The following is a 21,594-nucleotide window of genomic DNA, read 5'->3' on the forward strand; positions in this document are numbered from 1 at the left end:
GTTTTGAAACTCTTCCTTGCTTCGCTTTCACCATGTGTATATCGTTACGGTTTATGACCAAGTGTCTACACACTCTAGACAACAACTGTACCGATTCGCCCATTCACCCCGACGGGCATGTAGCTCGCCGACCGCAGTGCTTGTCTGCACTGCAAACATGCTGCTCTGATCAACGCACCCACAGGTTCATCCACGATCTAGCACCAGTCACATCCCTGGTCAGAGGGCCTCAAACTCCAGAGTGTGTGCGTGTCAATCTTTTCTCCTAATAGATAGCTCCCTATCTCGAGCAATGTTTGTCACCGATACTTTTTTCCCTGTTGCCAGTAGATCTGACAGCAAAATCAGCAGGGGCTACAGCGGCATGCCTGGTCTGTGCGTGTCAGCAGCCCACTCGCCTCACGGAGCCTGGCTTCTCACTCAGACACCAATCCAGCGCTCGCGGCCCATTAGCTAGCTGCCTTTTCACAAGAACAAGCCCGGCTTTGCTTCTTAAATAGCAAAGTGGTGAAACTGCATTTTCTCTGAAGAGTATATTCCTATGTTTGTTTTTTTCTAAGGTAACTTGCACACTTGTACCTAGGAAAGATTTTTACGGAGTGTCAGACTGGCACTTCTACGCGCCCTCTTTGTCCCTGCTGATCAACAACATGTGTCCTGAAGCTTCTAGAAACATTTGAATTTGCTTCCGAGCTGCTTCTGTGCCACTTGTCCTTGTGTCTCCCACACGATCCTGATTACCGTAAATGTTTAACTTACATTACGTGGCCGGCCGAGTGTCGCAGGTACTTATTCTATAAGACTGTCTTGATTCTGTCAGTCCTCTGTGCTTCCTCAAGGATGTTACCTGGGGCCAGCCGGCACTGTGGTGAGGTCAGGCTGCCACTGGCCATGCTTGCACACCCCGTACAGACACTCACTCCTGTCCTGGCTGACCCACTTTCAATCCAGCTCCCTGCTAACGGCAGCAGGAAACGACCCAAGAGTTTGGGCCACTGCACCCACACTGGAGACCCGGATGAAGCTCCTGGATCCCGGCTGTAGCCTGACCCAGCCTCGGCCATTGTGGCCGTCTGAAGAGTGAATCAGTGTGTTTCTATAAACTCTTTCAAATAAACAAAAATAAGCCTTTTCAAAAATGATAAAGGAATTTTACTTATTGTGTATTATTTTTCTCATATAAAAAATATTTATGTATTTGAAAGGGAGAGAAGAGAGATCTCCTCTGTACACTGGTTCGCTCCGCAGATGTCTGCAAAGGCTGTGGCCCGGCCAGGCCGAAGCAAGGTGCCAGGATCCGCGGTCTCCCATGCGTGGCAGGGACCAAGGACTTGCGGCCTCCTGGGATGTGCGTTAGTAGGAGGTTGGGACTGGAGGGCAAGCCAGCACTCAAGCCCAGGTACTCAGACAAGAGACACAAACGTCCCAGGCAGCGCGTTCAATGCCACTTGAAGTGTCCAGCTCTCCATAAAAATGCTACAATCGGTTTAACAAATTATACAAAACATATCATGCCTGAATGGTACTTCAAATTTATGCATTAATGTAGGGAGAGTCTTTATCTCTTAAGATGCTGATATATTTTTTTCATCCATCAACATAATAACTCTTTTATTTTAGGTCTTCTTAACGACTTTCATCAAAATTAAATGACTACTTTCAAAGGGCTGTATTTTTTTTTTTTTCATTTCTTCCTGGGTACCTTCTCATTTTCTTTAACAGAAATTATTTTAAGACATTTAACATGGCAACTTTAGACTGCTACTGTTTAAAAATGCATGTTGACCTTAATGTCGGCAAATTCTAATGCTCCTATGTGTTTTAATGGCTTCTCTCTGGTCTTCCCTGCAATCCTATCACCTGGGATGAAGCACAGTAGGGTGCCTTTCTTTTCTGATAACTATATACCTTTTCTTCTTTTTATTATGGGATTATTCAGGAACCACAGTAAATGCTGAGTAGGATTACTGGTCACCAGCACCCATTTCTTTCCTGATTTTAAACGTTTATGACACTGTTACTTTAAAATCTACTACATATTTCTGTAACTGCCTGGTTTGATTAAACCATTCCTTTAATTTCCCAGTTTGAAAGTTGTTGTTTTTTTTAATGTATTTAAATCCTTACAGAGAGGTCACACACTTGGTGAGGTGGGTAAGGCCCTGGGATGCCTGTGTCTCTCAGTGGAGTGCTGGGCTTACTGCTTACCTGGGGTTCCTGATGGCAACCTCTGCTGACAGGCACCCTGGGAGGCACCAACTGACGTCTCAAGTCGTTGGGTCCCCAACACCCACATGGGAGTGTCGGGCTGAGTTCCCCGCTCCCAGCTCTGCCCCAGTCTGACCCTGACCAGTGTGGGCACTGAGCAGCAACTCACTCTCATCTCAGTGTCCCTGACTTTCTAAATCAAATGCTGGTTTGTTTTTTTTCCTGCCTCTATACTGGTAAGAATAGTTTTCTTTGTCTTGATAATGTGACAAACTACACTAATGGAGCCCGATTCTAAACAAACCCAACCTGCTGCTGTATCCAGATGTTTTTAGATTCTGCTCCTGGTGGCTTCCACAGCCACAGGTGAAACAGAAGTAGTGATCACCCTTGGTCTTCTTGACCTTGCCTGGTCCCGGCACTCACAAGACCAGTTAGGACCTGGTTCTTGTCTCTGCCCGCTGGGGCATGGCCAGACTGGCACGGTCGGTTCCCTGTGTGATAAACTCCATCTGCTCATTGTCTGGTGGAGCCGACTCGTGACCCCCCAGCCCTCGATCCTCTGATGGATACAGCCTGTTCCGTTCTGCCTGGGTCCTCTCGTGAGTCACATGTTCCAAGCAAAGTGCTCACTTCACACACGTTTCAAGTTACCAGCATAATGTTATGCACATTCTCTTTTGGTTATGCTCGCTTGTTCATTCCTAGTATTGCTGACACTTTCTTTGAATTCTTTTGGGTGGTGGTGCGTCTATTTTACTAGACTTTCCTAATAACTCACTTGTATCTGGTTTCTAGTTCATTTTTTTTATTTTCATCTATTTCCACACTATGAGGTCTTCTGTGTTGCCCTTTCTTATCTCTCAAGCTCACCCTTGGCTCACACATCCCCAGCCTTTCTGTTTCCCTAATAGGAGCATCCAAGGACATGTATTTCCACGGGAAGTTTACCTTGCTCTCCAGCTGTGGCGCCTTCCACCGGGAGCTCATGGTCAGGGAACCTCTCCTCTGGAACAGGCACTGCAGCGCGGCCTCCAGCGCTCCGTGGGCACCCAGAACCAAGACCTTCTTCCCGTCCAGGTTGACACCTACCAACCAAACAATCAGAACTTCAGGGTCTGCCTCTCCAACTTGATCTCGAGGGAAAACATCTCTTTAAAGCCTGACCTTCGGGGCTGGCATCATGGGATAGTGGGTAACACTGCCTGTGAGACCGGCACTCCACATGGACGCCGGTTCAAGTTCTAGCAGCTTCACTTTCAATTCAGCTCTCTGCTAATGGCTTGGGAAGGCAGGAGATTCACCAGGTGCTTGGGTCCCTGCACCCACGTGGGAGAGCCAGAGGAAGCGCCAGGCAACTAACTTTCTAAAAGGCATTGCTGTCTTTTTTTGACCATAACTGACTCTTTCTTGTTGAGTCTTCCGGTAACATGGCTCAGATGTCTGACCTAGACAATCCTTCTAACGATAAAACTGTACATCTTATGGGTTATGGCAGAAAGTTGAACTCACTGCTTACTCATTCAAGGAGCTATCTTGAGTATGTCGCTTTGGTACAGCCCTCTGTGATGCCAGCTGCCCCTATCGGAGCGCCGCTTTGAGTCCTGACTGCTCCACTTCTCATCCAGCCTTCTGCTTACACATTCATGAAAGCAGCGGAAATGGCCCATATACTTGGGTCTCTACCACCCATGAGAAGACCTGGTTGGGGTTCCAAGTTTCTGGCTTCCTGGTGGTCCAGCTCTGGCCATTGCAAGCCTTTGGGGAGTCAACCAGCCAATGTAACATCTCTGTCTCTCCTTCCACCTCCCATCTTTCAAACACATAGATCAACGAGAAGTACTAAAACTTCATTACTTATTTCTTTGTTTTATTCAAGAGGCAGAGAGACAGAGCTTCTCTCCACTGAGTCACTTCTCAAATGCCCCCAGAAGCCAAGGTCGGGCTGGGTTGGAGCAGGCAGCCGGGAACTCCACCCAGGTATCCCGTGTGCTGGAAGGGACCCGAACTCTTGAGTTGTCAGCTGCTGCCTCTCCGAGAGCTCACGCACAGAAAGCTGCACTCAGAAGCAGAGCTGGGAGTTGAACCCAGGCAGGACGCAGGTGTCCCAAGCAGCATCTCTCCTGCTAGGCCCACTGCCTAGTCCCCAGCTGAAACTCTACCTTCTAGTGAAACTTTGCAATTCATTGTCGGAATTCTTAAGGGTACAGAAAGGGCATTTGCTGCCTTTTCTATGCAAACTAGAGAAAACACTAGTCAACTTTTTATGTTCTCAGCAGCAAAGCTCTTAAGTAACAGGGTACTTCAAAAAGCCTGTGGAATATAGAATTAAGACAAGTTTATTTTGGTGCAAAAAAATTTGTTCTTGCTTTGGTTTTTCAAAGCATGCTTCTTCTATGAACTTTCTGAAGGCCTATCATCTATAAGAAGCTGGGCAGAAATTCACTAACTACATTTAATAACCAAGGAGGAGAATTTATTTCTTTCTGTCTACTGACATAAAAGTGCAAAGATAAGGGGAGAGTGTTGAAAATCAGCAACTGATGGCTGAAAAGAAACTCTGTCAACAAATCTGCCTAGCTTTCTTTATCCTAGAGCATACTGTAGCTTCTTCGTGTAAATGTAAAATAAATTCCTCTTATCCAGGCCAATGTTTTTCAGTGTGGTTTTTACTGCTTCCCAAGAGAAACAGAATACGCAAAATGCACTAATCATTTACTCTTACCACTTTCTTTCAAGTCACATTACAGTCTTCCTAGAAAATTTTTGCATTCATTTGTACCTCTCAAAAGATATAAATGATCACTTCTGCTTCCATCAGAATCCTTGAGAAATAAATTCTTATTGGAAAAACAAATACGAATAAATAACAAAAAGTGGTTTGTTGAAAGGAGCATCTTACCTGATTTTTCAAGAAGTTCAATTACAGCTCTCGCGACAGGTGAGACAAAACATTCATGAGCATCCCCGCGAACCAGCTTCCCCAGGTTTATGTCTGTTACCCTGAAACAGGAAACAAGAGAAAGGCTAAGCCAACACGCAGCAGAAACCACACAGGCATAAGTCGTTAGGCTGTAATCCCCCTAACAGCCAAGTCCGTGTCTGGAAGGACATACTATGTATGTGTTAAAAAAGTGGTGTGATAATTTACATGTCACTTAGAGGATCCCGTGTTAGAAGCATGGTGCCAATGTGGGCTGTTCAGGTAGTGGGACCACGATGAGGTGATGTGGCCACAAGGGTAGGAAGTGCATGCATGGATCGATGCTGCCTGCTCTGAGCTGTGACTTGCCCGGGGCTGGATGACAGCCACCAGGGGGATGACATGAGACCAACCCAAATAAGCCGCTTTTGCATATGAAGTGCTCAGCTTTAGGCATTTGCTTACAGCAACACAACAGACTAGTGACAAGAAGCATTAGTCTGGAAGCAGCCCACCAGGACACTCCACTCCGGTGCCCACCTTGCACATTCCAGTTCTGCCCACACAGCAGTATGTAGCTGAAGGCCACATCAGAGAGCACTCTGAACAGCCTATGAGGGAATGGCACGACACCACTGGAGGGAAGTCTGGCCCCCCACACCCAGAATCCATCGCACAATTTCAGGTGACCCAGTGAGACCTGGGATTCGGAAACCTGATTGCTTGATCTCAGTATTTGCATCATGGGGAAATGAAGAGAAAACACAGTGCCACCGCCCAACTTGGAGGCTCGCGGTGCCTTATCTCATTCACATACAGGACAGAACACCCGCACTGCAGTGGTGCTCTCAGTCCGGAGCAGTCCCCGTGGTACTACACCAAAGTACCAAAGTACTCGTCTGGCACTTCATCACGGCTCCTGGGCACGCTGCCCTCCCCAAGGCCGGCCACAGATGCTCAGGACAGTAGGTCCTAGGCCAACCCACTCCACGGGGAGTCATGTCCCTTGCCCTCAAGAGAATTCTGAGGTGGGGGTCACCAGGACTCCTCTTGCAGGGTATCAGGGATCTTGTCTATGCCATGGGTCTCCACAGAAGCCTAGAAGGGCAAGTGAGCTTCTGGGCGGCCGACCAGGTGGAGGGTCCTGGAGGGGGGGGTCCAGAGAGGCACCAACCCCCAGCCCCCACCTTGAGCATCTCCGCCTCTGTCTTGCAAGCTGGGAAGTAGAAGTACAAGGACACTTCCAGAAAACCCACACAAGGTTTTGTTTTGTTTTTATAACATGTGTTAGCCATCAACATTTTGAGAACTCCTTATACATAGGAATTTCAAAATCTTTTTTCTTTCATTTTTACTGAACTATTTGAAGTCCTCTTGTGTTTATACAGGGTTGCAAGTATGAAGTGGGAGATGAAGAAGGACATTGTGACCCTAGAGCACAGGATTACAACCGATAGGATAATATTTGTATAACAACCGAATGGATAGCTTTTGTATAACTGATTGGATATCATTTGTATGAGAACAGTTGTGTGGACAGCATGTGAATGAGAACACTTGGTAGAATACACAAAACAAAAGGAGTTCCAAACAAAAGTACAGAAACAGTTGATGGGTTTTGTTGATAAGCTCAATACTTCCTCCCTTATCCCATTTGCCCCTCAGTGTATAAAGTCTGATGCCAATAATAAACTTCGGCTTTGACCATCAGTCAGGGTCCATGCGTGTTACTATCGGCTCCGTGCACCAAGTCCATCGCTGCGACAGGGAGAAACCAGTCTGGGTCAGTTTTTCCTTTTGGATTTTCAGAATAGCAACATGGAGACATCTGGAAAAGTTGCCCTAATCCTCACTTCTCAGTGGCAGATCTGAAATGACTGCCTGTTACCTGGAGGCCCTGCAAGCGCTTACACGAACCTGCCAGAGGACTGCAGGTGTCCGGGACAACTCTTGAGCCACGCTGGCAATACCCAAGACACCATAAGGACCAGAAGACAAGAGGCCCAACCGCGGCAGTGAGTGGCCCTGAAGGACTTAAGAGTCTCATTTTGTAAACTGGCATATCACCTTGCTTTATTGAAAAATGCATATTGCTTACTTACTGGAAATGGAGAGCAACAGAGAAGGGGGGAGAGACAGAGAGATCATCCATCCGTTGACCTACTCTCCCAGTGGCCTCAACGGCCAGTTCTGGGCCAGGCAGAAATCAGGAGCCAGGGACCCCAGCCAGGCTGTCCCAGCCAGGCAAGGGCTCAAGTACTTGAGCTATCCTCCTTTAGCCGCCTTCCTAAACACGGAAGTAGGGAGCCGGATCGGCAGCAGTCACGGCTCAAAGTGGCACTCTCATGTGGGATGCTGGTGTCAAGTGGTGGCTGAACCTGTGGTGCTACAACACAACCGTGCCAACAACCTCGTAACTTTGGGCCACAACAGAAAATGCTTCTTCATGATTCTGTGTCACAGCAGAGGTGGTTTTCATCCCCAGGAAACATACCAACCCCCCCAGGATAGAGAGGCAGTATTAGTATCCTTTGTCCTATAAAGTTCAGGTTATATCATGATGAAAAGCAGAGCCTGACATCAGAGTCCAGACATTTACGCTGCCCTTCCTAAAATTTCACATAATACCATAGGCTATTAAGGGCTAGCTTGGAGGCATGGCAGGTAATACAGCAGGCATAGTAGTCACAGGGTCCACCTCTGCCCGTGACACCAGCATCACCTGTAGGAGCCAGTTCATGTCCTGGCTGCTCCACTTCTGACTCGGGAAACCAGAGGCAGAGAAGATCCTAGGGCCTGAGCCCCTCCCACCACTGGGGAGCCTGGCTTTGGCCTGGTCTAGCTCCACCCACTGCAACCATTGGGGAATGAAGCAGCAGATGGAAGATCTCTTTCTGTGTGTAACTCTTTCAAATCAATCAATCTTAAAAGTTCTTCAAACTCCTGAAGTATTTGCAATGACATCTTTCATTACCTAGTGATGGACACAGTTGAAACAAACGAAAGGATTCAAAAAAAAAGAAAGAAAGAAAGAAATCACTGTAGAAAAATGACTTAACAATTAAGGCTGCTATCTGCTCCATTTTCTTACCCATCCACATCTTTTTCTGGCTTCAAGGCATTGAGGACTTTGCTGCTAAGCGAATTCTCTGGGACCTGAAGGGCAAGACCATGCACCCTGGTATCTTCATTCATCTTCAGGATCTCATCTATGATCTAAAGAGAAAAGGCACAAGACATAGAACTGAGGCTGTGATGAGGAGCCCCTCAGCAGCAGCTACGTGAATAACAGACTGATAAAAGTTTTACAACTTCTTTCTCCTTGTGGAAGACCTGGAAGACAGCACAGTGAAAAACTCCATTTCCTCTTTTCACCATGTTTTGGAAAGCACAGAAACTTAGCTGAACTTTTTTTTTATGAGTTCTCTGCAGCTTTTATCCTTCTATTCTGTGCCAGAAAGCAAGCACACCAAACCAAAGCAGAACTCAGCAGGTATTAAACATTAAAGACAGCAAGGACAATTGCCTGTCAATAAGCATATTTTTAAGTTACACACATGGGTTTTGAGCGACGCCAAGAAGCACGAAACGCTAGCAGTCCAAGCCTGGCCCAGCTAAGCCCAACATGGCGTGTTCCAGTAAAGCTTGGTGATCAACACGCCCAGGAGGTCACTCTCGGGAGGACAACAGCTGTTAACACACTGCCTGGGATACCAGCTACCCATTTCAGAGCACCTGGGCTCAGTCTGGGCTCTGTTCCCAAGTCCAGCATCTTGCTCACAGGCACCAGGCACCCTGGGAAGCAGCAACGAATGGGTGAAGTCACTGGGTGCTTCCCATGGACATGTGGCCTAGCCCCAGCTCTGGCTGTCATGGGCACTTGAGGAATGATCCAGAGTGTGGAAGAGTTCTTCCCGGTCTAACTCCCCTTTGGAGTTATGGATGTCCCTATGTTTTCCTAGGGCAAAGCCTGATACGTCACTGTGAATGTCAGTGCTGTCTCATTAATGATTAGGTGAACCGTTGGTCACAGCTGACCAATCAGCACAAAGTGCTTGGCAAGGAAACTCTGAACACACATCTCTCTTTCCTCCAGGTCTCTGAACTTTGCCTCACCCTGGCTAAGCTGGCACAAGTTGCTAGAACAATCAGTGATCTCACAAAAAGGCTCTTCCTACCAGTTCCCCACACCCCTCTTCTCCTTCTGCCTTCTCCTCGTAGAAGAAAAATCCTCACTGCCTACCCCGGGAGAGTCTGCTGGTTGTCTGCACACTCACAACGTGACCTGTGGTATCACTTCTCATGGTTTCTGTCACCCTTGGTCAATATTTAAAAGAGCCAATGAGAAAATTCCAGAAATAAGCAACCATGTTTTCCATTGCATGCTATTCTGACTACATGACAAAGTCTTGCACTGTCTTGCTCTGTCCCACTTGGACAAGAAAAATCGCTGCCTCCGGGGTGCATCCCCTACCTGTTCCCCACCTGTCAGTCCCTCAGGACCCACCTCAGTTATCAGAGCACCTGTCTTAGAATGTGCTGGGGTTCAAGTGCAAGAGCAGCAATGCTGGCCAGTGGAATACGCCAAAGGGAAGTTGTGAAGTGCTGGACACGTGGGGCCCAGTGCTGTGCCGGGCTCAGGCATCCACTGAGGGGGCTGGAAGGAGCTCCCTGTGGACACGGGGTGACTGCCGTAATGTCCTTGCCCCCACCACAGCAGTCCCTCTCCTTGCCTGCAAATAATCCTTTTCAATACCTCACCATTTCTTCTTTATTTGGCGCAGGCTGAATGTGGATGTGACAGGGAGAGGAGACAGCTGGAGGAGCAGCCCGAGGCTCCAGGGACTCTGAGAGAACGCTGCTGCCCAGGGTCTGCCCACTCCCACACTTCCTTCTATGCTATTTAAGACCCCAGACCTTGCAGCTTTCTGTCTCACAGGGGACAACCTGATCCTAGATGCCCTGCAAGAAAAGCCATCCAAGAAAGGGGCCTGTGGCCTCTGGCCCAGTCTCCTCCCACGCTTGAGATGACGCTAGGCAAGGCAGCTGCTCTCTGTGGCAGGAACAGCCACGTTACCAGGCAGAGCAGAGAGAGGACCAATGGGTGTTTCTTCACCAGCTGCTCCCATAACACTCCAAAGGGGTGGACGTTTGGCCTGGCGTCTGTGGTGCTGCCTAGGACGCTTGCATTGCGTACAGGTGTGTTTGGCCCCTCTCCCCATTCTGACTTCCTGCTAACACACACCCTGGCAGGAAGCAGGTGGCAGCTCAGGTGCTGCAGCAGCTGGTACCCACATTTTATTCCCCTGTAGGAGACCTCAACTGGGTTCCCAGTTGCTGGCATTGGCCTAGCCTACTCCTACCTGCTGTGGGCATCTGAGGAATGAACCAGCAGATGGAAGACTTCTCTCTCTCTCTCTCTCTTAAATAAAATACCAAAAATTCAGTAAATTGTGAAAATACATTCAATTTTTAAAAATCTCATTGAATGGGGACAGTACCATGGCACAGCAGCGTAAGCCTCCACATGCGGTGCCAGCATCCCACATGGGCACTGGTTTGCATCCCGGCTGTTCTACTTTCAATCCAGCTGCCTGCTACGGCATGGGAAAGCAAGGGAGGACGGGGTCAAGCATTCGGGTCCTTGGACCTGCGTGGGAGACCTGGGGGAAGATCCCAGGTTAGGATTGGCTCATCTCTGGCCACTGCAGCCATCTGGGGAGTGAACCAGCAGATGGAAAATTCCCTCTCTCTGTGTGTCTCCTTCTCTCTAAGTAAGTCTGCCGTTCAAATAAATATAAATCCTTTCAAAAAAGGGATCACTGAGGGAACCACAGAAAGGACCCTGAGGTCATCACGACCCACTCATTTATTTTATCCATGAGGTCACTATGACCCAGGGAGGCTGGGGGAATGGCCCGGGGTCAAACAAGTCTTGCAAACAGAACAGGTGTGTGGGCCCCGGTCTCCCAAGGGTTAACTCCACAGCTTAGCTTGTTTCTAAGAGGTAACACAGTGGGAAATCTTGGCCTAATGCATTTAGCCCCTGGCTTGACTGCAAGTTCCCTCTTCCTTACCTCCCTTTTGTTAAGATGCCCCAGGGGGGCTTAGGTGTTGCTTGAACATTGGGATAATACTGGGAGGGGCTAAGCAGACTATAAGATGCAGGTGGACCCCAAATAAAGTTGGCATTCTGTGTACAAGAGTGACCCACTGCGTGTTGTCTTGTGTTGTCTTATGTGTTGTCTGTCTGTAACCCTAGCCCCTCCGCTCGGCTCGGGGTACGCGGCGACGCGGGCGTTGCCAACACAGGTGCACAGTCAATGCTCCAAACACCCAGGGCCTGAAGACTTCCGCCAGACAACACTGCTGCCACAGCCGAAGGAAACCCAAAACCCACTATGGCTCAGGCAGAGATAGGACAGAGGGCTTGGGCATTTAAACTCAAGGGAACATGAACGCCATCCTCCACAAGTAAAAGGTGAGGACTGCTCCATCCCCCAAGAAGATGCTAATGGGCCTGCCAGGTGCACAAGGGAAAACAAGTGCCGAGTAACGTGCTCTGTGGTCTTTACCTCATCTTCGCTGCTATCCGGAGGAAGGCAAACGTGCGTGATGTTCAGGCCGGCCTGCAAAGGGAGCACAGGGTCAGGCACCACCACGGCCCACGGCACAGAACACAGAAAGGTCAAAGCCAATAGTCCTCACCTCCTCAGCCAAATTCTGGTTCACCTCCTGCATCAAGTTGTCATCCCCCGCCTAGAAGACAGTGAGGAGAGTGTAATGGCATCAAAACATATTGCAAACACAGAGCACAGGACACAGTCACCGGCTCCGTGACTGTAAATCGTCTCCTCACAGCACAAAAAGAGGCCGCCGTTGTGGCACTGATTAATGAGGGAGAAAAAGGGATAAATGGCTCATATGTGTCTATTTCTCAGGCTAGCAGACTGATGTCACTCAAGAAGTCACATCTCTCCTCTCACAGGGCACACACGGTCCCACAGCCAGCATCCCCCTCCTGATGAGGACCCCAGCCCAGCTTGCTTTCTGCTGTCCTAACTCGCCTTGCTTTGTAAGCACATGTGAAAACACAGCAGCTCAACCATCCTGAGAGACAGCACTGGTATAACTGGAGCCTGCTATGTTGACAGGAGACGTGCAAGCCAAACAGCCCTGTAGCTGTCTACCTGCCAGACTGGGACAGTATTCTGGCCTTACTATGTCCCAACACCTGCCACCATACAAAGGATGCCAAGAGGGACAGCAAGTCCCGAGCGCCATTCAGAACTATGGGGCTGCAGCCCCCAAAACATACTTGCATACAGTTCTTCTGACATGGTGATGACTTCTGACAAGCTTTAAAGCAGGCTTTAAAGACACGAAGATGACAAAGACCTAGCATCTGTCACCTAGCATCCCCCTCTCATCCTCATTTGGAAAGCATGTACGAGCATTCAGATTGCAATGCATGCTGGACAAGCAATGCACGTGGGTGCCCACCTCCTGCCCTCTGAAAGCCACCCACGTTCAGAGAGGAAGACTCCTCAAAGACAGTTTCTAACCTGGAACCCTACAGAGGCAAACACCCAGGGGGGGAAGGTGAGGACACTTCTAACAGGATCTTCTCTTGGACAGGAAAAATAACAGGTACTATTTTATACAATCGTTTCCTAAACTGACAGGCACCCTAAAACAGCAGGACTCAACCACACCCTCGGCTTACCTGAATAATGGCAAGAACAGGTTTAAAAGCAGGGTTTTTCTCTTGCAACAGATTCAGGACGTCTTTTGAATTCTGAATGACTTCTCTACATTGGAAAAGAAAAAGAATACTGTCACTTCACTGTAAATGGGCAAACCAGATGGACACACCACGACGCCTGGCACCTCGTCCTTCGAAAACGCCTCACTCCTGAAGTAATCACACAAGGGCAGGCGTTTGAGTCTAGCGCACAAAGAGGAGAAGCAGAATGGTGCCCGCATCGTGGAGTGTGCCCGCATCGTGGAGTGTGCCCCCTGTGGACAATGCGAAGGTCAGATTTTTTTTTAAAGATTTATTATTTTTATTGTAAAAGCAGATATAAAGAAAGGAGGAGAAACTGAAAGGAAGATCTTTTGTCCGATGATTCACTCCCTAAGTGGCCACAATGACTGGAGCTGTGCCAATCCGAAGCCAGGAGCCTGGAGCTTCTTCTGGGTCTCCCACGTGGGTGCAGGGTTCCAATGCATTGGGCTGTCCTCAACTGCTTTCCCAGGCCACAAGCAGGGAGCTGGATGGCAAGTGGGGCTGCCAGGATTAGAACTGCTGCCCATATGGGGTCCTGGCACATTCAAGGCAAGGACTTCAGCCGCCAGGCTACCACACTGGGCCAAGAAGTTCGGATTTTAAAAGCAGGCAGAGGGAAATGGACGTGACCCTGGCAACCATCTGCTAGAGTTCAGTTTTTCTGTTGCATTTATTAAATGGACTCAATAAAACAACAAGGTTTCTATTTTAACTAACAGTCGCCATCCCCCACACAAAGAGTCTGGGATCCATGGGGGATAGGGGAGCATGGGGGAGTAGGGGCAAGCTTTGAGGAAGGGGCTTGTCATTGGACAAGAAATCAGGGCAAATTCCAGGCCACAGGGTTTGAGAAAGGTGGAGACTGGGAAGGGAAGGGAAGCTACAGAGAAGATGGGGGCAAGCGGGGACTTCATGGTTTTCCATGCTACTCAGTAAGACCTCACTCTTCTGGCCTCTGCATTGGGACTGCCTACCCAGTACCCCCTACAAAAGGCCAGCAGGGACTTCACAGCACCGGAGGGGGAGCCAGGCTCTTCCTGAACTGCCCAGGACGTGTGACTTCACCACCCACATCCCCAGCAGCCATGCAAGGGGCGGCTTTCCCGCTCTTCCCACAGCCCCGTGGCCAGGCCCCAGTGGCTGCACCCAAGCTCTTCAGTGCTGAGACCAACTTTACGTTGTCTCACTCTCCCATAAGGCCTTGCACGTACCTAGCAGACCTCAAATACTCAAGGGCAGGAAGTCCCAGCCAGGTCACACTAGCTGAAAGGCCCTGGGCATTTCTCCCAGGCTTTCCAGATGACAAACGGAACCGGAAGGCACTGCAGCTCCGCAGCAGGTGTACACGAGGGCTGCTCAGAAAAAGCCCAGGTGGGCCCGGAAGGTGTAGTGTAGACAAGACATCCCAATAATTCTGAAACACAAGTGGAAATACTGCCCCAGACCGACATAATGAGCCTTCCTCTTAGATTCCATGAACTTACCTCTTCATCACTACGTATATTCTAGAGATGCCTTAACTTTTCCCCTCTAATTGTTCTTTTTGTTTGTTTCCTGTGCCATAGAGCTAGCTGGATTTTAAAACACTCCCCCAGATAGTCATAATCCCCAAAACATCCAGACTTGCCTACTTCCCAAAGAACTGAAAGAAACTGCTCTGACACAGTGGCACAGCAAGCTAATCCTCCACCTGGCAGTGTGGCATCATACATGGTACCGGTTCCTATCAGGGCTGCTCCACTTACGATCCCCCTCTCTGCTTACAGCCTGGGAAAGCAGCAGAGGATGGCCCAAGTCCTTGGGCTCCTGTGGGAGACTGGAAGAAGCTGATTTTCAGATCAGCTCAGCTCTGGCCATTGTGGCCATTTGGGGAGTGAACTAGCAGATGGAAGACCTCTCAAAATCTGGCACTGAAATAACAACAAATCATAAAAAAAAAGAAAGAAAGGAAGGAAGGAAGGCAGAAAGAAAGAAAGAAAGAGAGGGAGGGAGGGAGGGAGGGAGGGAGGGAGGAAGGAAGGAAGGAAGGAAGGAAGAAAGAAAGAAAGAAAGAGAGAGAGGGAAAAAAGAAAGAAAGAAAGAAAGAAAAAGAAAGAAAGAAAGAGAAAGAAAGAAAGAAAGAAAGAAAGAAAGAAAGAAAGAAAGAAAGAAAGAAAGAAAAGAAAGAAAGAAAGAAAGGAAGGAAAGAAAAGAAAAGAGCACTCTGGGTAAGTTGGCAAGAGTTAAGAAGTCATCAGAGTTTTTAACTAGTTGTGTGGGGACAGGAAGACAAGAAGGGCTCACAAGGCGGCCCAGCACTGTTAACCAACGAAGCCCAGAAACAGTATCCACAGCCTCTCCCCAGCGCCCTGATCCTAATGGTTCTCTCTTTGGAGATACTCTTCACTTACACAAACACAGCATGCTAGCAAAGAGTTCCCAGCTCCACAGATCTAAAAAGTAGCAAAATCAGGGATTTTCCTGTGGCCCTGGGAGAACAATGGCTCTGCCAGCTTCCACTCCAACTGGGAACTAGACTGGGCGGGGGTGACTCAGCTGGGCTGAGTCCCTCTAACTGGCTGTGCACTGAGCCAGCCAGACACAACACTGCCCAGGGACAAGGACCACATTCCTCTGTGCCCCATGGCCCGCTGTGGCCCCCACGCCAGGGCTGGGAGGAAGCAGCTGGCCATGCTGCTGAAAACTGTCCTTTAAGTATCTCGGAATGCTGATTCTATTTTTATTAATAATCTACGTGTCAATTTCTCAACTCTTTGGGGGAAAAAAGGGTACACTTTTTTGGTTGTTGTTGAGATTCATTTTTACTTGAAAGACTTATAGAAACAGAGAGGGAGGGAGAGACAGAGAGAAGTCTTCTGTCCATTAGGTCACTTACAGACAGGCAGCGCTGAGCTGATCTGAAGCCAGGAGGCAGGCAGGAGTTTCCTCTGGGTCTCACACATCTGTGCAAGGGCCCAGGACTTGCGCCACCCTCGCTACTTTCCTAGGCTACAGTCGGGCACTGGATTGGAAGTGGAGCATATGAGACTTGGACTAGCAGCCGTATGGGATGCTGATGATGCAGGTGGGAGGAACAGCCTATGACACCACTGGGCTGGCCCAAACATGTACTTTTTATAAAAATCATGAAGATTTTCCAAGACAGTCACTTGTATGCAGGGGAATAATTGAGGTGAAAGGTACCACAGAGCAATTTAACAGTGACACTTCGCACACTATAGTCAATATAACAGCAACAGTAATCAAACTGCTACCCACCGGCTTAACAGGGGTGCCAAGGGCCATTTGGATATTTGTAACATCATTTGTAAGAGATATAAGAGTATCAACTTAAATCACCCTCAGGGATGGTGTAGTAGGCTAAGCCTCTACCTGCAGTTCCAGCATCCCAAATGGGTACTGGTTCAAGTTCTGGCTGTTTCACTTCCGATCTGTCTCACTACTAATGGCTTGGAGGGCAGTGGATGATGGTTTAAGTCCTTAGGCCCTTACACCCACATGGGAGACCTTGAAGCCACTCCTGGCTTCAGATCAGTCCATCTCTGGCCATTGTGGCCATTTAGGGAGTGAACCATTGGATGGAACATCTCTCGTTCTCTTTGTAATTCTGCCTTTCTAATAAGAATACATAAATCTTTTGGGAAAAAAAATATGCCTACTATATCTGTATTGAATTTTGAGCCCTGCCTGCAGTTGTCTTGGTGGGGCTAAACCAGAGGATTTTCTGGGCCACAGGTTCCCCACCCCTGGATCACAGGGTCAGGGGCTTCTTATGGCCAGCAGGGACCTGCGTGCATTTCCTCTGCTTTGAATACAGCAAGCTCACTTCAGCTGTACCCGGCCACCAAGCTCAAGTGCACACTCCGGTCACACTCACCTGCGGCGTGGTGACAGTCTGTAAGGTACTTCTGACCCAGCACGGTCACCTGGCCCCTTGCCTGCCTGCCTGCCTGCTGCCACCCCACCACCCACCGCGAAGGAACCAAGCTGGAGCAGCTGGAGTCACAACATCCTGGGGGTCATCCTGGCCCCTCCCCTCTGCACAGCCGAGCCCACGGGTTCTGGAACACTGCCTCCACGTGTCCCCCAAGGTCCAAGTTCTTGGCAACTCAGTCCCCAGTACCAGCATTGAGGGCGGCGCCTTTACAAAGGAATATGCTCTTGAGTGAGAATGAGTTCTGGACAAGCTAAGATAGTTTTGGTCCTCTTCTCTCTCACGCATTCCTCTCTCTTGCACATCTGCCTTCAGCCACCAGATGCCAGATTGCCGGCCAGCAGGCCTGTGGGAAGTAGGCTCCTGCTGTGTCTGAAGGGATCAATCAGTGGTGGTTGGGAAGATAGACTCCTGCTGAAGCAGCCCAGCCGGCTTCCCAAAACACCAGTTTTCCCTCGGGTCTCAGAGCAGCCAAGCCTCCTCCCCAAGGGAAAAGCACCAGTTAAACTCTAAGGCGCCATGGTAGTCTTGGAGTGTTTTAAAATGTGGGAAGTTGTAAAATGCGTTACTACAAACATATACAGAGAGAGGACGCATTAGCAAAGAAAAGGAGATCCACCTAGACCTAGCAGGAAAAACGGTGACTCATTGGGGGCCCGGGTCCTGGGAGCAGGAGCTTGGTCTCTGGTTCCTGCGAGGCGGTAGCCCGTGCGCCCTTCTGCTCCGGCGGGGAGGGAGCCCGCGCGCCCGCCAGCAGGGATGGGCCTGGCCTGGGAGGAGCGCCGGGGACCGCGCCTGTCTCGCCGCAGCCTCAGCGCCCTGGCCCGCCCCTCCGCCCGCCCTTTCCCGTCGGGGAGCCACCCGGCCCCGTTGCATCACAACCGGCCGTCCGTGGCACACGTGCGGTGGGGCGTGCGGGGCGTGCAGTTTGTGCACCGCGGTGCCGGCCGGGCTGCCCGCGTTCCCCCTACCTCTCCAGGCCGGCCTCGGCCCGGGGGCGCCCGGCCCACTCTCGGCGAGCACACGCTGGCCACCAGGCGCCCCCAGCGCTCCCAGATCGGCGCCCGGCATCCCCCACCTCCACGGCGGCCCCCCGGAGCCCTCACCGTCCCCAGCTCCAAGGTCCAGGGCCTCCCTCGGTCACCAGAGACGGGGGCGGTTAAGCCCGGCACTCACCGGACGATCGAATCCCGCACAGGGGGCACCGGGCTGCCGGGGCCGCAGCTGCTCCAGGCCTGGCCATCCTGCAGCCGCCGCTGGCCAAGCAGGCCGTCCCGGCCGCTCCCTCCGCCCCCGCCGCCGCCGCCGCCGCCGCCGCCGCTGCTGCTGCTGGCGCGGCAGGGCACGCGGGGGCCCGGGGGGCGCGGCGGACGGCCGAGCTGGCGCAGCACGAGCGGCAGGCGAGCGCGCATGGTGCGGCGGGTGCGGGAGGAGATGCGGCGAGGTCCTCCGAGGGCTGCGCGGCGAGGTGAGGCGTGCACCGGGCGCTTCCTCTCGGCGAGCCGGGGCCCCTAGGGGGCACTGCCCCCAGCCGCCGTGACGTCGGGGGGCGGGGGCTGCCGGCTCGGGCGGCCCCGGGTCAGGCCGGGCTTTCCGGCACTCCCCTCCACGCGGGAGATGCGGGGCCCACTGCTGCTCGTGGGATGCGTCGCCGCCTCCCGGGGGAAACGCCGCAGAGCGAACCTTTCCTCAGGCCCTGACAGGGACGGCGGTTCCCGAGTGCCCATGGGACGGGCTCGCCTCAGGGAGGCCGGTTTCCGGCCCCTTTGTGCCCGTGTGGCGCCTTGGGCAGTGTTGTCCTGATTTCCACCCATCAGGGAACCGGAAGGCATGGGGTGACAGGCCCCTTGGGATGCGGACAGAGCTGGGACTTGACACAGCGCTCTCCCCCTACACCTCGGTCCCCTCATCACTTTCTCGTCGTGCTCCTGTCTTGTGTTTTTCATTGAAAGCTGACTGCCCGACTTGGCGAGTCCTCATCCTGTAGGGTTCAGGCAGAACTGACACCCCATCGCACTGTCAGGAAAGTATCCCCATCCTTTCACAAAATGAAATAGGCGAGGAAATTCAAAAGCCGAATTACCCCCGTTGTCCACTCGCCCTTAAGCTCTGGTGCCAGTCACAGAACCCTGAGTGGCTTTATTTTTCCCTTCGAGGAGATATTCACTTGAAACCCAACGAATGGCCGCCGAGCGCCAGTGCCGAAGCCCCGCCCCTTGGAGCTCCCGAGGCGTCGGTGCGGCAGTAGTAACAGTTGCAGCTGCTGGCAGGAACTGCAGTAGTGCGGTTTAGGGATGCCTGATGCATCACCACTGGATGTCCAAAGAGGCAGATCTGCAGAAACAGAAACTAGGGTGGGCACTGTAGCACAGCTTGGAGCCTCCACAGCCCGCATGGGAGTTGCAATTCAAGCCCGGGCTACTCAGCCTTTGCGGTCCAGCTCCCTGCTGATACAACCTGGTAAAGTTGCAAATGACCCAAGTGCGTGGGTCCCTGCTGCCCACGGAGGCCGATCTGGAGGAAGTTCCTGGCTCCTGCTTTCAAGCTGGCTCAGTTCATTTAGAGGAGGAACCAGGGGAGAAGTCACCCTATACCTTCACTCTTGCCTTTCAAATAAATCCCTACTACAAAGAAAGAAAATTAGTGTGATATTGCCAAGGGTAGGGGTAATTCGGCTTTTGAATTTCCTCATTTATTTCACGTTGTGAAAGGATGGGAATAGTTTCCTGACAGTGTGGTGGGGACGTCAGCTCTGCCTGACCCCTACAGGATCAGGACTGGCCAAGTCGGGCAGTCAGCCTACAGGTGGCGGAAAATGGCAGGTGGTGGGTAGTGATACAGAGTGAGGGTGATGCTTGTGTTGACTGTGATGACTTTCAAACTGAATAGTTGGAAAACCATTGAATTGTGCACTGTGCATTGGTAAGCTGTATATATGAGTTCTGTGTCAATGTTAGCAGAAGCAACAAGTGGGGGGCTGGAGTTGTAGCATAGTGAGTCAAGCCATATGGACACCTTTTTGTGTTCTTGGTGCTCCCTGTAATGGCCCGCGAAAATCAGTGGGAGATGGCCCTAGTGCTTAGACCCTCCTGCCCATGTGGGAAAATTGGAAGAAGCTCCTGGGTTCTGCCTGTCCCAACCAATCCTGGCCATTGTGGCCATCTGGGGTATGAAACAGCAGGTGTAAGATATCTCTGTCTCTCCCTCTCTGTGACTCGTTTTATTTAAAAGAGAGATTGAGAGAGAGAGAGAGAGAGAGAGCTGTTGTATTGGCTGGTTCACTCCCCAAATAGGTGCGACAACCAGAACAGAGCTGGTCTGAAGCCAGGATCCTGGTGCTTCCCCCTGGTCTCCCATATGAGTGCAGGGGCCCAAGGACCTGAGGCATTCTCCACTGCCTTCCCAGATCATAAGCAATGAATTGGATCAGAAGTGGAGCAGCCAGGACATAAATCCCATATGGGATTCCAGCACCACAGATGGAGGATTAGCTTGCTATACCACTACATCAGCCCCTCTTTGTAACTCTCAAATAAACAAATCTTTAAAAAGAAAGCAAAAGAAATAGCCAGTGAGGCTAGGTTGTAGGGAGTGGCTGGGCCTTCATCTTGTCAACCAGAAGGATCAGACTGCCAGAAAATTCTAATCTTTGAAATTAAAAAAAAGTCCTGATTATGAAAGATGAGTATTCACACTGTGCGGAATTTAGAATCTGTAGAAAAGCATAAATAAAATGATCTACAACGGTTATAGGATATCACTGTTCATCTGGATCTCAGTTGTTTAAATTATTTCATGCAATTGCAACCACACTATAACACATAAAAGGGAACTTCAAAAATTTCATAGAAGTATTGAACGATCAGATTGTTTTCAAGCAAAATGATTTAAAAGCCAGACATAGAAGAGGTTTCCGAAAAGTTCATAGAAAATGAATATTATGAAAACAGTCTGCATGGATGTCAAAAAGAGAGTGACAAAGCAAGTGTCCTGGTCCACTCCCCGGATAACCAGGGCTAGGCCAGACCAAAGCCAGCCGCCCCAGGCAGGTCTCCTCAGTGGGTAGCAGGATGCAGGCATTGGGCCCATCACCTCTGCCTACCCACGAGCATTTGCAGGGAGCTGGCTTGGAAGCAGCGTGGGTTTGGATTTGAACTAGCGCTCTGCTAGAGCATTGCTGTTCCTCAACACCTGTCCTGGATTTCAAAGTCTTTTTACATTGAAGTAAACGTCCCTTTTAAATCCATTTTTGATGAGCTTCTTGAAGTGCCCTCTCATATCTAGGTCTCTTCCTGACCTCCTACACCTGCCTTAATGAAACTGAGGAATTACAGGACCTGAAGCCATGGCTTTCTGACTCCATATTATAAAGACCTATAGACCAGCATTTATCTTACCTCTTCCTGTTGTTGACCATTTGTGATGTTTCTGATTTTTTTTTAGAAAAAAAAATTACTTGTTTGTTTGAAAGGCACAATACATACTCAGAGAATCTTCCATCTGCTGGTTCACTCCCTAAATGGCCACAGTGTTGGAAGCTGGGCTAGTTCAAAACCAAGAGCCCAGAGCTACTTCCAGATCTCCTGTGTGGGTGTAGGCATGTGTAGGCATGGCTTCTGCTGCTTTCTCATGCACATTAGCAGGAAGCTAGATTGGAACTGTAGCAGCCGGAATTCGAACTAGCGCCCACCTGGGATGCTGGTGCTGCAGGTGGGAGCCTTACCTGCTAGGTCATGGCAG

The 21,594-nt window shown here is 50.4% G+C and overlaps 1 protein-coding gene across 1 annotated transcript in view; it reads right to left on the reverse strand.

Moving 5' to 3' along the window:
- Positions 1 to 18,453, reverse strand: part of MTHFD1L (methylenetetrahydrofolate dehydrogenase (NADP+ dependent) 1 like) — a 175,756-nt gene extending 157,303 nt beyond the window's left edge. The window contains exons 1-7 of the mRNA XM_058664618.1: positions 18,031 to 18,453; positions 12,858 to 12,942; positions 11,840 to 11,890; positions 11,707 to 11,760; positions 8,223 to 8,347; positions 5,111 to 5,211; positions 3,160 to 3,296 (exon numbers count right to left, since the gene is read on the reverse strand). Of these exons, the coding sequence (XP_058520601.1) occupies positions 3,160 to 3,296; positions 5,111 to 5,211; positions 8,223 to 8,347; positions 11,707 to 11,760; positions 11,840 to 11,890; positions 12,858 to 12,942; positions 18,031 to 18,266 (789 nt within the window). The 5' untranslated portion in view covers positions 18,267 to 18,453. The remainder of the gene's footprint in view (positions 1 to 3,159; positions 3,297 to 5,110; positions 5,212 to 8,222; positions 8,348 to 11,706; positions 11,761 to 11,839; positions 11,891 to 12,857; positions 12,943 to 18,030) is intronic.
- Positions 18,454 to 21,594: the final 3,141 nt, after the last annotated feature.

This window comes from Ochotona princeps, chromosome 1, assembly GCF_030435755.1.
Source record: "Ochotona princeps isolate mOchPri1 chromosome 1, mOchPri1.hap1, whole genome shotgun sequence".
Taxonomy (NCBI): Eukaryota; Metazoa; Chordata; class Mammalia; order Lagomorpha; family Ochotonidae; genus Ochotona; species Ochotona princeps.